At 44.2% G+C, this 14,896-nt stretch overlaps 1 protein-coding gene across 1 annotated transcript; it reads left to right on the forward strand.

Moving 5' to 3' along the window:
- The first annotated feature begins 9 nt into the window (after positions 1 to 9).
- On the forward strand, positions 10 to 14,105 carry LOC115434202 (neuroblast differentiation-associated protein AHNAK-like). The gene is made up of 5 exons (XM_030156008.1): positions 10 to 136; positions 6,913 to 6,997; positions 7,442 to 7,562; positions 8,223 to 8,398; positions 9,362 to 14,105. The coding sequence occupies exons 2-5, from the start codon at positions 6,995 to 6,997 to the stop codon at positions 13,283 to 13,285; spliced, it is 4,224 nt and encodes a 1,407-aa protein (XP_030011868.1). The 5' UTR covers positions 10 to 136; positions 6,913 to 6,994; the 3' UTR covers positions 13,286 to 14,105.
- The last annotated feature ends 791 nt before the right edge of the window (positions 14,106 to 14,896 follow it).

Here is a 14,896-nt window from a genome sequence, read left to right on the forward strand (position 1 = left end):
GTTCTGCTCTGCAGGCATTTAACTAGCACCTCCAGCTGCTGCTTGGGTCAGAGCGGCGCTGGATCTCTGAGGAGGAGACGGATCCTCCTGGACCGGCTTCAGCTGGATGTGTGTGTGTGTGTGACGCCAAAAACAGGTGAGTCCATCTGGTCCGGTCCAGATCCAACGGGCTCGGGTTGGTTTCAGACCCTGTGACCACCACCATAACTGATGAAATCACTGAAACCATCAAAAACTTGAATTCATTTTGTAAAATCAGCTCAGATTGGATGTAATTTGTTTTCCATCAGTTGGTGTTTTTCATTTTCCTCCAGTTTCTGATCAGTTGAACAGACACTGAAACTCAGTGTCTGTTCAAGATGCACAACTGGATCAATATTTATGTAGAAGAATCTGAAAAAACACTGAATGCAGGTTTGTACTAGTGCAGACAGACAGTCCAGTCTGACATTTGAAAAATAAATCCAAACACCTGCATCTGGAACATGAAGCTGCACTTTCAAACCTTTATTTCTTTGTGTTTAATTCATTATGAAAGTCTTTTTGCTCCGTCTTTTTCTATATTTGTGTATTTTTAAATAGTTTTTTTTTTTAATTGTAAAGCACATTAGTTTATTTTTGATCATGACATAAAAATGCAACAGGATTTGGAAAGTTTTGTACCATTTGACACACTGCTGCTGCTGATAATACACCTCAGTGTAATGGTGATAAATTACAGATAAAGGAAGCAAGAACTTATTTAGTCTTTTTGGTCAGCTGTTGCTAAAAGTACATTTGCTTTTGGACAGTTTTTTTTTTTTTTTTTTTTTTTTTTACATTCTCTCACAAAATGGCAAAGCAGTGAAAGTCATGAATTGCGGATTATGTTGCCTTTTCGGTCGGTCCATTTGAATCCTGATGAAACCGAACACCTGCAGATGAACGCTGGCTGATCTAGTTCACATCCAGCTTTGCTCATTAATACATCGAATTTGGAACTGGTGCACATTAGTAAATGTGAACTCCACACCCTTTGGTTGGATTCTATGTGGTTTTAATGTCACCACCCTGTTCTAGAGGCCACACCTATTACCCACAACACCCTGTTGCTTATTTGGAAGTCTGTGATATTTGTTTTTCTTCCGTCCTGGAAGGAATGCCACTTTGTGTTTCCAGGAGTGCAGAGCAGAACCTGGGCTCAGTGTGAAATGATGTCATTTATGATCGTTTGTTGTTTCATTGGAAATCAAAGGTAGTTGAGTATCAACATGAAGATGACAGGAACATGAACGCAAAGCTGCTCAGATAAGCAGCACACGTTCAGGGTTCATGGTGGATTCGTTGTGCTGTGGTTGGGTTTTCAGGTCTGTTAACACAACATTTATTCGTTGGCTCAAATGATAACACTGGTCTACAAGTCAAATGGTTAAAGAATAAAAGGAGTTTAACTTGACCGAATGTGAGTCTGTGGTCCAGACTAGTCCAGTCCTAAATGCTGTTGGTTCTGGGGTTAGAATGGGTTTAAGTCCAGATGAAGATTAGAGTCAGATCGACCGTAAATACTGTCTGCACATGGCAATACATGGACTGGACGGGTTCTACCTGTGGAACATTTAGAAGAACAAACCATCATATGTGTGTTAGAACACACCAACATATATGTGTTAGAACACACCAACATATATGTGTTAGAACACACCAACATATGTGTTAGAACACACCGTCATATTGTGTTAGAACACAACGTCATATATGTGCTAGAACACACCAACATATATGTGTTAGAACACACCGTCATATATGTGTTAGAACACACCGTCATATATGTGTTACAACACACCATCATATGTGTGTTAGAACACACCAACATATATGTGTCAGAACACACCAACATATGTGTTAGAACACACCGTCATATTGTGTTAGAACACAACGTCATATGTGTGATAGAACACACCAACATATATGTGTTAGAACACACCAACATATATGTGTTAGAACACACCGTCATATATGTGTTAGAACACATCAACATATATGTGTTAGAACACACCATCATATGTGTGTTAGAACACACCAACAAATGTGTTAGAACACACCAACATACAGTATATGTGTTAGAACACACCATCATTCATGTGTTAGAACCCACCATCATATATGTGTTAGAACACACCGTCATATATGTTCCAAATGTGAACTGAACCGCCCTGTGCTCATTAGTTGAACAGTTCATCAGATTAAATGTGTTCAATGTTCCAGATTTGAATCAGAGGTGGATATTTTGTGTTTCCATTGAACAGAAGCTTCTGTTGGTTGAATTATCTGTGACTGGGCCTGCCTCAGCTGCTTTGGGCCTGTTTCAGCTGCTTTGGTGCCTGTTTCAGCTGCTTTGGGCCTGCTTCAGCTGCCCTGGGCCTGTTTGTTTCAGCTGCTTTGGTGCCTGTTTCAGCTGCTTTGGTGCCTGTTTCAGCTGCTTTGGGCCTGTTTCAGCTGCTTTGGGCCTGCTTCAGCTGCCCTGGGCCTGTTTGTTTCAGCTGCTTTGGTGCCTGTTTCAGCTGCTTTGGTGCCTGTTTCAGCTGCTTTGGGCCTGCTTCAGCTGCCCTGGGCCTGTTTGTTTCAGCTGCTTTGGTGCCTGTTTCAGCTGCTTTGGTGCCTGTTTCAGCTGCTTTGGTGCCTGTTTCAGCTGCTTTGGTGCGTGTTTCAGCTGCTTTGGGCCTGTTTCAGCTGCTTTGGGCCTGCTTCAGCTGCCCTGGGCCTGTTTGTTTCAGCTGCTTTGGTGCCTGTTTCAGCTGCTTTGGTGCCTGTTTCAGCTGCTTTGGGCCTGCTTCAGCTGCCCTGGGCCTGTTTGTTTCAGCTGCTTTGGTGCCTGTTTCAGCTGCTTTGGGCCTGCTTCAGCTGCCCTGGGCCTGTTTGTTTCAGCTGCTTTGGTGCCTGTTTCAGCTGCTTTGGTGCCTGTTTCAGCTGCTTTGGGCCTGCTTCAGCTGCCCTGGGCCTGTTTGTTTCAGCTGCTTTGGTGCCTGTTTCAGCTGCTTTGGGCCTGCTTCAGCTGCCCTGGGCCTGTTTGTTTCAGCTGCTTTGGTGCCTGTTTCAGCTGCTTTGGTGCCTGTTTCAGGTGCTTTGGGCCTGCTTCAGCTGCCCTGGGCCTGTTTGTATCAGCTGCTTTGGTGCCTGTTTCAGCTGCTTTGGGCCTGCTTCAGCTGCCCTGGGCCTGTTTGTTTCAGCTGCTTTGGTGCCTGTTTCAGCTGCTTTGGTGCCTGTTTCAGCTGCTTTGGGCCTGTTTCAGCTGCTTTGGTGCCTGTTTCAGCTGCTTTGGTGCCTGTTTCAGCTGCTTTGGGCCTGTTTCAGCTGCTTTGGGCCTGCTTCAGCTGCCCTGGGCCTGTTTGTTTCAGCTGCTTTGGTGCCTGTTTCAGCTGCTTTGGTGCCTGTTTCAGCTGCTTTGGGCCTGCTTCAGCTGCCCTGGGCCTGTTTGTTTCAGCTGCTTTGGTGCCTGTTTCAGCTGCTTTGGGCCTGCTTCAGCTGCCCTGGGCCTGTTTGTTTCAGCTGCTTTGGTGCCTGTTTCAGCTGCTTTGGGCCTGTTTCAGCTGCTTTGGGCCTGCTTCAGCTGCCCTGGGCCTGTTTGTTTCAGCTGCTTTGGTGCCTGTTTCAGCTGCTTTGGTGCCTGTTTCAGGTGCTTTGGGCCTGTTTCAGCTGCTTTGGGCCTGTTTCAGTTGTTTGATGCTGGGTGTGGTTGGTTGCTGTGTGTGTGGTTCAGAATGCAGTCGAACCTGGTCCACATGCACACACACATTCTCATCTGGTAGAAGATTTGGATTCCTGAGGCCTGAGGTGATCTGGATGTGGGCGTGGCTTCACTGTCAGAGGGAGGAGATGAAAAAAGGCAGACACAGACTGATGGTAAAGACAGACAGACTGATGGTAAAGGCAGACACAGACTGATGGTAAAGACAGACACAGACTGATGGTAAAGGCAGACACAGACTGATGGTAAAGACAGACAGACTGATGGTAAAGGCAGACACAGACTGATGGTAAAGACAGACAGACTGATGGTAAAGGCAGACACAGACTGATGGTAAAGACAGACAGACTGATGGTAAAGGCAGACACAGACTGATGGTAAAGACAGACAGACTGATGGTAAAGGCAGACACAGACTGATGGTAAAGGCAGACACAGACTGATGGTAAAGACAGACAGACTGATGGTAAAGGCAGACACAGACTGATGGTAAAGGCAGACACAGACTGATGGTAAAGACAGACACAGACTGATGGTAAAGGCAGACACAGACTGATGGTAAAGGCAGACAGACTGATGGTAAAGGCAGACACAGACTGATGGTAAAGGCAGACAGACTGATGGTAAAGGCAGACACAGACTGATGGTAAAGACAGACAGACTGATGGTAAAGGCAGACACAGACTGATGGTAAAGGCAGACAGACTGATGGTAAAGGCAGACACAGACTGATGGTAAAGACAGACAGACTGATGGTAAAGGCAGACACAGACTGATGGTAAAGGCAGACACAGACTGATGGTAAAGACAGACACAGACTGATGGTAAAGGCAGACACAGACTGATGGTAAAGGCAGACAGACTGATGGTAAAGGCAGACACAGACTGATGGTAAAGGCAGACAGACTGATGGTAAAGGCAGACACAGACTGATGGTAAAGACAGACAGACTGATGGTAAAGGCAGACACAGACTGATGGTAAAGGCAGACAGACTGATGGTAAAGGCAGACACAGACTGATGGTAAAGACAGACAGACTGATGGTAAAGGCAGACACAGACTGATGGTAAAGGCAGACAGACTGATGGTAAAGGCAGACACAGACTGATGGTAAAGGCAGACACAGACTGATGGTAAAGACAGACAGACTGATGGTAAAGGCAGACACAGACTGATGGTAAAGACAGACAGACTGATGGTAAAGGCAGACACAGACTGATGGTAAAGGCAGACACAGACTGATGGTAAAGACAGACACAGACTGATGGTAAACGCAGACACAGACTGATGGTAAAGGCAGACACAGACTGATGGTAAAGACAGACACAGACTGATGGTAAAGACAGACAGACTGATGGTAAAGACAGACACAGACTGATGGTAAAGGCAGACACAGACTGATGGTAAAGGCAGACACAGACTGATGGTAAAGACAGACACAGACTGATGGTAAAGGCAGACACAGACTGATGGTAAAGGCAGACACAGACTGATGGTAAAGACAGACACAGACTGATGGTAAAGACAGACAGACTGATGGTAAAGACAGACACAGACTGATGGTAAAGGCAGACACAGACTGATGGTAAAGGCAGACACAGACTGATGGTAAAGGCAGACACAGACTGATGGTAAAGACAGACAGACTGATGGTAAAGGCAGACACAGACTGATGGTAAAGACAGACAGACTGATGGTAAAGGCAGACACAGACTGATGGTAAAGGCAGACAGACTGATGGTAAAGGCAGACACAGACTGATGGTAAAGACAGACAGACTGATGGTAAAGGCAGACACAGACTGATGGTAAAGACAGACAGACTGATGGTAAAGGCAGACACAGACTGATGGTAAAGGCAGACACAGACTGATGGTAAAGACAGACAGACTGATGGTAAAGGCAGACACAGACTGATGGTAAAGGCAGACACAGACTGATGGTAAAGACAGACAGACTGATGGTAAAGGCAGACACAGACTGATGGTAAAGGCAGACACAGACTGATGGTAAAGACAGACACAGACTGATGGTAAAGGCAGACACAGACTGATGGTAAAGGCAGACAGACTGATGGTAAAGGCAGACACAGACTGATGGTAAAGGCAGACAGACTGATGGTAAAGGCAGACACAGACTGATGGTAAAGACAGACAGACTGATGGTAAAGGCAGACACAGACTGATGGTAAAGGCAGACAGACTGATGGTAAAGGCAGACACAGACTGATGGTAAAGGCAGACACAGACTGATGGTAAAGACAGACACAGACTGATGGTAAAGGCAGACACAGACTGATGGTAAAGGCAGACAGACTGATGGTAAAGGCAGACACAGACTGATGGTAAAGGCAGACAGACTGATGGTAAAGGCAGACACAGACTGATGGTAAAGACAGACAGACTGATGGTAAAGGCAGACACAGACTGATGGTAAAGGCAGACAGACTGATGGTAAAGGCAGACACAGACTGATGGTAAAGACAGACAGACTGATGGTAAAGGCAGACACAGACTGATGGTAAAGGCAGACAGACTGATGGTAAAGACAGACACAGACTGATGGTAAAGGCAGACACAGACTGATGGTAAAGGCAGACAGACTGATGGTAAAGACAGACACAGACTGATGGTAAAGGCAGACACAGACTGATGGTAAAGGCAGACAGACTGATGGTAAAGGCAGACAGACTGATGGTAAAGGCAGACACAGACTGATGGTAAAGGCAGACACAGACTGATGGTAAAGGCAGACACAGACTGATGGTAAAGGCAGACACAGACTGATGGTAAAGACAGACAGACACAGTTCTGCATACTGAGGGTGAAAAAGCAGCACAACTGCAGGTGTGCAGGCGGACCAGAACCAGACACCCACAGACTGGACCAGAACCAAACATCTCCAGATTGGATCAGAACCTTCCAGAGTATCCCCACCCATCCAAAACATAGGCTTTATTCCAGAATGATGGAAGGATGTGACCAGAAGGACCACAGAGCAGGATCTGGTCTCATGTCAGTCACACACAGATGGAACACTGACGCCAACACCAGGGTTTAGTGTGAATATAACAGACATAACTAGTCTGTGGTAGACCTGGTCTATGGTCTAATGTGTGAATATAACAGACCTGGTCTGTGGTAGACTTGGTCTGTGGTCTAATGTTGACATTCTTTTCTTTTTTTTCAGATTCCATCGCTGTGTCTTGGCGTTTCCATGGTTTTCATGCTATAAATTCCATGATATGTGCATGTAAATACACCTAAAAATAATGGTAGGTATAAGCATGTACTGTGCATATATATATATATATATATATATACACACACACACACACACACATATATACACATATATACACACATATATATATATATATATATATATATATATATATATATATATATATATATATATATGTACACACACAATTAGGTTAATATTCTATTGTATTATGTTATATTGTACATTATATGATTAATTTCCTTTGGGCATAGAATCATCGTTACAGTTTGAAAAGGGCCAATGAATTAATGAACTGATCAACTAATGCTATTTATAGACACAAATGAGTACAAATGTTCACACTATAAACATTATTATTTTATATTGCAAAAGGAAATGGTTTTGACTGAAGCACCTGTCTGATTGAATGCTATTTATATATTTGTATAAATATTAAATGTATGAACAATCTAAATAAATATTGTCTTTTTAGAGCGGGGACATGAAGAGCAGAACCTTTTCCCAGAGCCTGGTCCTGGATGACTCCGACCAAGGAGTGGTGATCACTGGAATCACAGATGATGTGGTCGCTCAGAAGAGCGGTCTACGAGCAGGTATGGAAGTGGACATCCACACAAAGACAACCAGTTTAACCCTAACCCTAACCCTCTAGAAGCAGGTATGGATGTGGAAGTCCTGCTGGACTGTGACACAAATGCTGTGTTTCCACTGCGTGGTATCGGTCGGCTCTGCTTGGTATTCCTGCAGACCGTTTCCATTCCAGGATACTACTGACTTTACAGTACCTGGTCGTCATAGCGATGTGGCGCGTTATTTCTGTGTCGTCTGCTCAGAGTTGCTGAAAACTCACTTATTGTGTGTTGTCTCGTCTGAATTTTTACATCGGCCACCAAAGACTGAATCTCCTGGACCGACCATGGTGTAGTTTATCTGTTGTCATGTGGATTAATGGACCCACAGATTTACTGTCTACTTCCTCATCTGTTTTTGTAAAAGGGCGGGTCACACAGAAAACTGTCTGACCAATCAGTGGTCTGCAGTGTTTATATGTCACGGTTTAGTGTCGCTTGGAACCTCAGCGGAGGTGATACCAAAAAACTAGTACCGGGTACCAGATTCCAGGTCCTTTTTCGTAATGGAAACGCAAAAAGGCCGAGCCCAGTCGAGCCAGTACCACGCAGTGGAAACGCGGCAAAAGCCAACCAGGTCAGAAAAACCTGGCACTACGTTGACTTCTGAAAAACTTCCTCCAGGGGATGAGATCGTTGCAGCCACCATCCACCTGGACCATCTCAGCAAAAACGAGGTCCAGTATATTCTGAAGGTGTTGGAGCCGTACGACGACAACATGAAGGTCCTGACTAAGAAGGAGCTGAGCGCCGGTACTGACCTGGGCCCACTGGGACTGAGGCTGGACCACGGAGCAGATGTAAGGATCCAAAGTCCAACCAGTCACATTCATACTGAAGCTGTTGGACCCACATAGACAGAAAACAGACCCAGGACCTGACACCAACATCCAGACTATAGACAGAAAACAGACCCAGGAGCTGACACCAACATCCAGACTATAGACAGAAAACAGACCCAGGAGCTGACGCCAACATCCAGACTATAGACAGAAAACAGACCCAGGAGCTGACACCAACATCCAGACTATAGACAGAAAACAGACCCAGGAGCTGACGCCAACATCCAGACTATAGACAGAAAACAGACCCAGGAGCTGACACCAACATCCAGACTATAGACAGAAAACAGACCCAGGACCTGACACCAACATCCAGACTATAGACAGAAAACAGACCCAGGAGCTGACGCCAACATCCAGACTATAGACAGAAAACAGACCCAGGACCTGACACCAACATCCAGACTATAGACAGAAAACAGACCCAGGAGCTGACACCAACATCCAGACTATAGACAGAAAACAGACCCAGGAGCTGACACCAACATCCAGACTATAGACAGAAAACAGACCCAGGAGCTGACGCCAACATCCAGACTATAGACAGAAAACAGACCCAGGAGCTGACACCAACATCCAGACTATAGACAGAAAACAGACCCAGGAGCTGACACCAACATCCAGACTATAGACAGAAAACAGACCCAGGACCTGACACCAACATCCAGACTATAGACAGAAACCTGGATTTAGATTTGTTAATGAAAACACTTGATAATTCTAGTAACTAAATAAGATAATAATAAAACATGTTTTTTTTATTGTAATAATATGTCCAGTAGGTTCATGGTACAGAGTTCCACTGTGGTTTCTTGGCACAGCTTTAAATCGGACATGTATGTGAGTTCATTCAACAGCTGATCCAGTCCATGTGTGTTGTAGGCATTAACTAGACTTTGTCTTTGACGTCTTTATCAACAGATCCAAACCCTGAATAAGGATCTGTCCCTGGATGCATCAGCTGGGGGGTTGGGGGATGGAATAAGTGTTCCCACTGTCAATGGAGACATTCCTGGTCTTAGTTTATCTGGACCAGACGTCAATGGAACCGTCAAAGCCCCTGAAGTCAACATCTCAACTCCAAAGCTCAACACACCCGATGCCTCAGTCCACATTGAAAAACCAGACATCAAGGCCGCCAAATACCAGGCCCCAAAGTTCACCATGCCCCACTTTAGTCTACCCAAAATCGGCCTCCCAAAAACAGACCTGGATGTTTCAGGGGGAATAGATGGAGATGTAGATGTTCCCTCAGTCAGTGGAAAACTGGAAACACCAGATGTCAACGTGTCAGCCCCTCACGTAGATCTGGATAGTCTAGATTTAGACCTGAATGGACCAAAAGTGGATCTGAATGGCCCTGACGTAAATTTAGAGGCCCCAAGTCCTGACATTGACATGCCCTCAGGTGGAATCAAATGGCCCCATCTTAAATGGAAAAGTCCGAAGGTTAAAGGGCCCGAGGCGGACCTTCCTGCAGCTGATGTCAGTCTGGGTGCACCAAAAATTGACGCAGCTCTAGATGCACCTGATATTGATGTTAATTTGCCTAAAGCTGACCTTAAATGCCCCAATCTTGATGTGCAAACCCCAAATCTTGATATGGAGGCTCCCTCTGGGAAAATCAACTGGCCGCATCTGAAGTGGAAGAAGGCCAAACTGCACGGTCCTAAAGCAGATTTGGATGTAGATCCTGTCCTGAACACTCCAGGTGTTGATGTCTCACTTCCTAAGGTTGATGGGGAGATAAGTGCACCAAACTGTGATATTAATTTGCCAAAAGCTGAGGTAAAAGGCCCAGATCTAGATGTAGAAACCCCAAATATTGATGTAGAAGCTCCCAGTGGTAAAATTAACTGGCCCCATTTGAAGTGGAAGAAGCCCAGACTTCACAGCCCAAAAGCAGACCTAGATACAGAGGTGACGGCACCGGATTTCCAAGTCTCAGTTCCGAATGTTGATGGTGATATTGATTTACCAGGGGCTGAAGTGAATCACCCAGAAGTTCCCGATATAGACGTTAAGACTCCAGATCTTGATGTTGATGCTCCTTCAGGGAAAATCAACTGGCCTCATTTAAAGTGGAAGAAGCCCAGATTTCACAGCTCCAAACCTGATCTGGACCTGAACATGGATGTGAACACACCAGATGTTGATGTTTCTGGACCAAATGTTGATGGCGCAATCAGCACACCAGATGTTGATGTGGCTTTGCCCAAAGCCGACCTTGATGTTCAAGCACCAGATGTAGATGTTGCGGCACCATCAGGAAAAATCCGGTTCCCAACACTCAAGAAACCTAAGTTTTTTGGGCCAAAGGTGAAAGCCCCAGATGTTGATGTGAATACAGATGTGAAAACCCCAGACCTGAGTGTCTCTGCTCCAGACCCATCACTGAATCTGCCTGAAGCTGATATGAACATACCTAATGTTGCAGTTGATGTCAAAACACCAGATGTAGATGTAGAGGCTCCATCTGGGAAGATCAAATGGCCTACCCTTAAAAAGCCCAGGTGGTCTATCTCAGGTCCAAAGGTGAAAAGCCCTGACGTAGATCTGGATGCTGACTTGAATTTGTCAGCCCCAAATATTGATGGCGAGGTGATTGCACCAGATGTAGACATAGACTTACCAAAAGCTGATCTTGAAAGTCCCAACATAGACATAGATGGTCCAGATATCGAAGCCCCATCAGGAAAATTCAAATGGTTTAACTTTAAAAAGCCTAAGTTTGGCAGTGTAAGTGGTCCAAAGGCTGACCTGGATGCTGATGTGATAGTACCAGGTGTGGAGGTCAATGGACCTGGTGTGGATGTGAGTCCACCAGATGTGGATGTACCTGCACCAAACATTGACACTCCAGATCTAAATATCAGCACCCCGGATGTTAATGTTAAATGTCCAGATGTTGACCTTAATGGTCCTAATGTTGATGTTGACCCACCCCATGGTAAGATAAAGTTACCTAAACTGAAATTACCAAAACTCAAAGGGGGGAAATTAAAAGCCCCTGAATTAGATGCAGATTTAAAAGCACCAGATGTGGATGCCAGTCTCAGCTTGCCTGAACTGGATGTTGACACACCCAACATGGACCTAAATGCAGCAGATCTGTCCTTGTCTGCACCAAAGATCAAAGGTGACATCGTTACACCGAACGCTGATCTCCAAGGCCCTGCCGTAAACCTTGAGGCTCCAGAGGCTGATGTCCCAGATGCAAAATTGAAGCTGCCAAAAATCAAATGGCCAAAGTTTGGGTTATCTGGACCTAGAGTTAAAGCACCAAATGTTGAAGTTGATGGAGAACTCCAGAGTCCAGATGTAGGTCTCCAGCTGCCAAAGGCTGAAGTTCCAGCACCAGATGTGGATGTTTCTGCTGCTGTCACTACTCCAGGTTTAGATCTGAATCTGCCTACAGCAGACATAAAAGGTCCTGACGTAGACGCCAGTGCCCTTAATCTGTCAGCCCCCAAAGCTGACCTCAGTCTACCAGGCTTAAGTCTGTCTGCTCCAACAGTTAAAGGTCCAGATGGGGATCTGAATTTACCCACAGCTGATGTAAATACACCTGATTTGACTCTACCAAATGGAGAATTAAAGGGACCTGGTCTTGCACCAGACCTGAACTTTTCAGCACCAAAAACTGATGGAAACCTCTCAGCTGAACTGGAAGCACCAGTGTCTTTGAACACTGATGGTTTAGAAATTTTGGATGTTTCTTCCCCAAATGTGGACGTAAACCTCCCAAAAGCAGACCTCAAAGAACCTCTTCTAGAGTTGAAGCCACCTGAATTTGAATCCAGCCTGGGCGACTTTAAACTGCCTCATTTTAATGTTCCATCACTTGGTCTTTCAAGTCCAGAAGTAGACGTTCCTACTGTTAATCCATCCCTGGAGGCTGAAATAGACGCGCCCAAGGTCAATGTAGGGACCCCTTCAGCAGATACCAACATCGACTTAAATACCCCAAAGATAGAGGGAGACATCCAAGGACCAGAGGTGGACGTGAAAGCACCAAATGTAAATACCAATCTTGAAAAGCCAAAATTGCCACACATCAATTTTCCAAAGTTTGGCTTTAAAAAATCTGCAGAAGTCGATCCCAGCGCAGAGGTGAACGCCTCGACTGATGTGAATGTTAGCGTTCCCAGTGTAGAAGGAGAATCAGCTGACGTCAGTGTTTCTGCTCCTGGAATCAACACCAGTCTCAACACACCTGAACTCGATATCACAGCAGAGGGAGAAGCTAAAGTTAAAGATTCTCCAAAGAGTAAGTTGAAATGGCCCTTCAAATGGGGCCTGAAGTCGAACACCGATGATGAGGGAAGTGGGGCAGACTCTGAAACCGACGTGGCCAACACTGAAGTGGAGGTTCCTGCCTTCATATTCCATAAGCTGCCCACCAACTGCATGGATGGAATAGGAGGAATCGTGGATGGTTTAGAGTCACCGAAAGCCGGAACCGGAGTCAAAGATTATGTTGTCAGCAAAGGGATTCGCCTGCCGATTGTGAACGTCTCATCGAAAACTGGGGAGAAGGTCGACATTCTGGAGAGACTGAAAATGGCGAAGGAAAAAGCACCCTCGACGAATGTCTCACCAACTGAGGCCAAAACGGACATCGCTCTAAACTTCGCTGGTCCGAGTGTTAATGTCAGTCCAACGGCTCAAACAGAAGATTCATCTGTGGTCAGAGGAGGAACCTTCAAAGTGGACAAACCCCAGTCTGTTGTGGGCCTGGTCAGTCCTGTTGTGGGCCTGGTCGGTCCTGAGGTGACCACAGATGAAGATGCCAAACTGTCGGTGGGCCTCACTAATATGCTCGGTCTAAATATCAAGGACTGAGATGACAAACGCCTAAAGCTGAGCAACAAAAAGTTGAATCTAGAAACCTTGTAAATCCATGGAACTAACAGAATGTGTGTGTTTTCTGTCCTCACCTTCAGTGTCCTTTCCATAATCCACCACCGAACCTAATGAAGGAACTTATTTTTATGTTGTATATGTTTATTCCTGTTATTTATATAAGCTTTTGTTTTCTAAATAGTGTTGATTTACAAGCATATTACTTTAATAAGTGTCTCAGTATTGCATGTGATCTCCTTTATCTGTTTAAGTTTTTGAGAAGTGCTTTATTTTATCTTACAAATGAAGTCAACTGTGCTGTGTTCAATAAAGAACTCACACATGATCAGGGTCATTCTTTACTCATATAAAAAAAATAAACTGATAACAATCTAAATTCTAACATATCACATGACTGTATGTAATTGTTCAAACAGATCGTTTCAGTTGCTTGTATATTGTTTTAAGAGTCCTGTTGAAGTAAATATATCGTTTAATACTGTCATATAAATGTCAGGTGATGTTTTACTTTCAAAGTTTGTAATTTTGTCATAAGTTTCTAAGTAAAAGAAGTTATTCACTTTAGTTTTATCAGTAATTATTCCTCCTGACGGTTGTTGTTTAACACAATTAACATAACAACAGAACACTGACTTCTGTCCTGAAAATTGTTATAAAATCGCAGATGTTTTTTGTCCAAGAAACATGATTGGAAATTCTTGGTTTTTTTGACATACTGAATGCATACAGAAGTGTAAAATAAAGTTTTGCATATTAAGTTCGTATGTGATAGTGAGCTATTAATAAAGACCAACATCTTTAACATGTATTTATTTCTGTATGAGAAAACAGATACAATAGAGAAAACTTGCTTTAAAAAAAAAAAAAAGTCACAACTTTTGGGTGTTCTGGATGTGTGATCAAATGAAGATGGAAGAATAGAGTCATTGCTGGAGTTCTATTTTCATTTTATAGACTTTTAACTGTTACTAACTGGGTGGGGGGTTTTAGTTCCCATCATATTTCATATTCCAGTGTTTTTCTGCCTTGTGTTCTGTGTCACGTATACGGCAGCGTCCGGCCCAGCACTGGTCAACATGTGTTCTGAACGTATTCCCAGTTCTATTCTGGTTTGTCATTTTGACTTTTATACCATTAAATGACTCATTAGAGGCAGCACAACCATTCAGCTGCAGTTACAGGTGACACGCTGTTCCACATGTGTAAAAACCACCCTGACTCTCAGAACCTGCTTTCATGTGCAATATGCAAATGAAAATGTTAATGAACTTAATGAACTACCTAATGAACTCAACGAACTCAATGTAATATTTAACCACAGCTTTCTTTAGTCTTTGGAGTCAGGATGCCACATCTAGTTTCTGAAGTTTATTGAAGAAAAGTACAACAGCGCATCAGGGCCACAGAGGAAAAATAAAACCACTTGTCACTACCAGAATAAAGTCATAATATTATGAGAATAAAGCCAGAGTTTAAAAATGTCAAATAATTTAATGAAAATAATGTCATACTTTTATGAGATTAAAGTCATAATATTTTGAAAATGGGAAAAAAAAACACTTGACACTACGAGAAGAAAGTTGAAATATT

This window comes from Sphaeramia orbicularis, chromosome 15 (genome assembly GCF_902148855.1).
Source record: "Sphaeramia orbicularis chromosome 15, fSphaOr1.1, whole genome shotgun sequence".
Lineage (NCBI taxonomy): Eukaryota > Metazoa > Chordata > Actinopteri > Kurtiformes > Apogonidae > Sphaeramia > Sphaeramia orbicularis.

Bases quoted from the DNA above. Each gene is read 5' to 3' on its own strand.
- LOC115434202 (XM_030156008.1), top strand. The intron at 7,563-8,222 runs GTATGGAAGTGG...AACTTCCTCCAG, and splicing joins GAAGAGCGGTCTACGAGCAG to GGGATGAGATCGTTGCAGCC. The intron at 8,399-9,361 runs GTAAGGATCCAA...CTTTATCAACAG, and splicing joins GGCTGGACCACGGAGCAGAT to ATCCAAACCCTGAATAAGGA.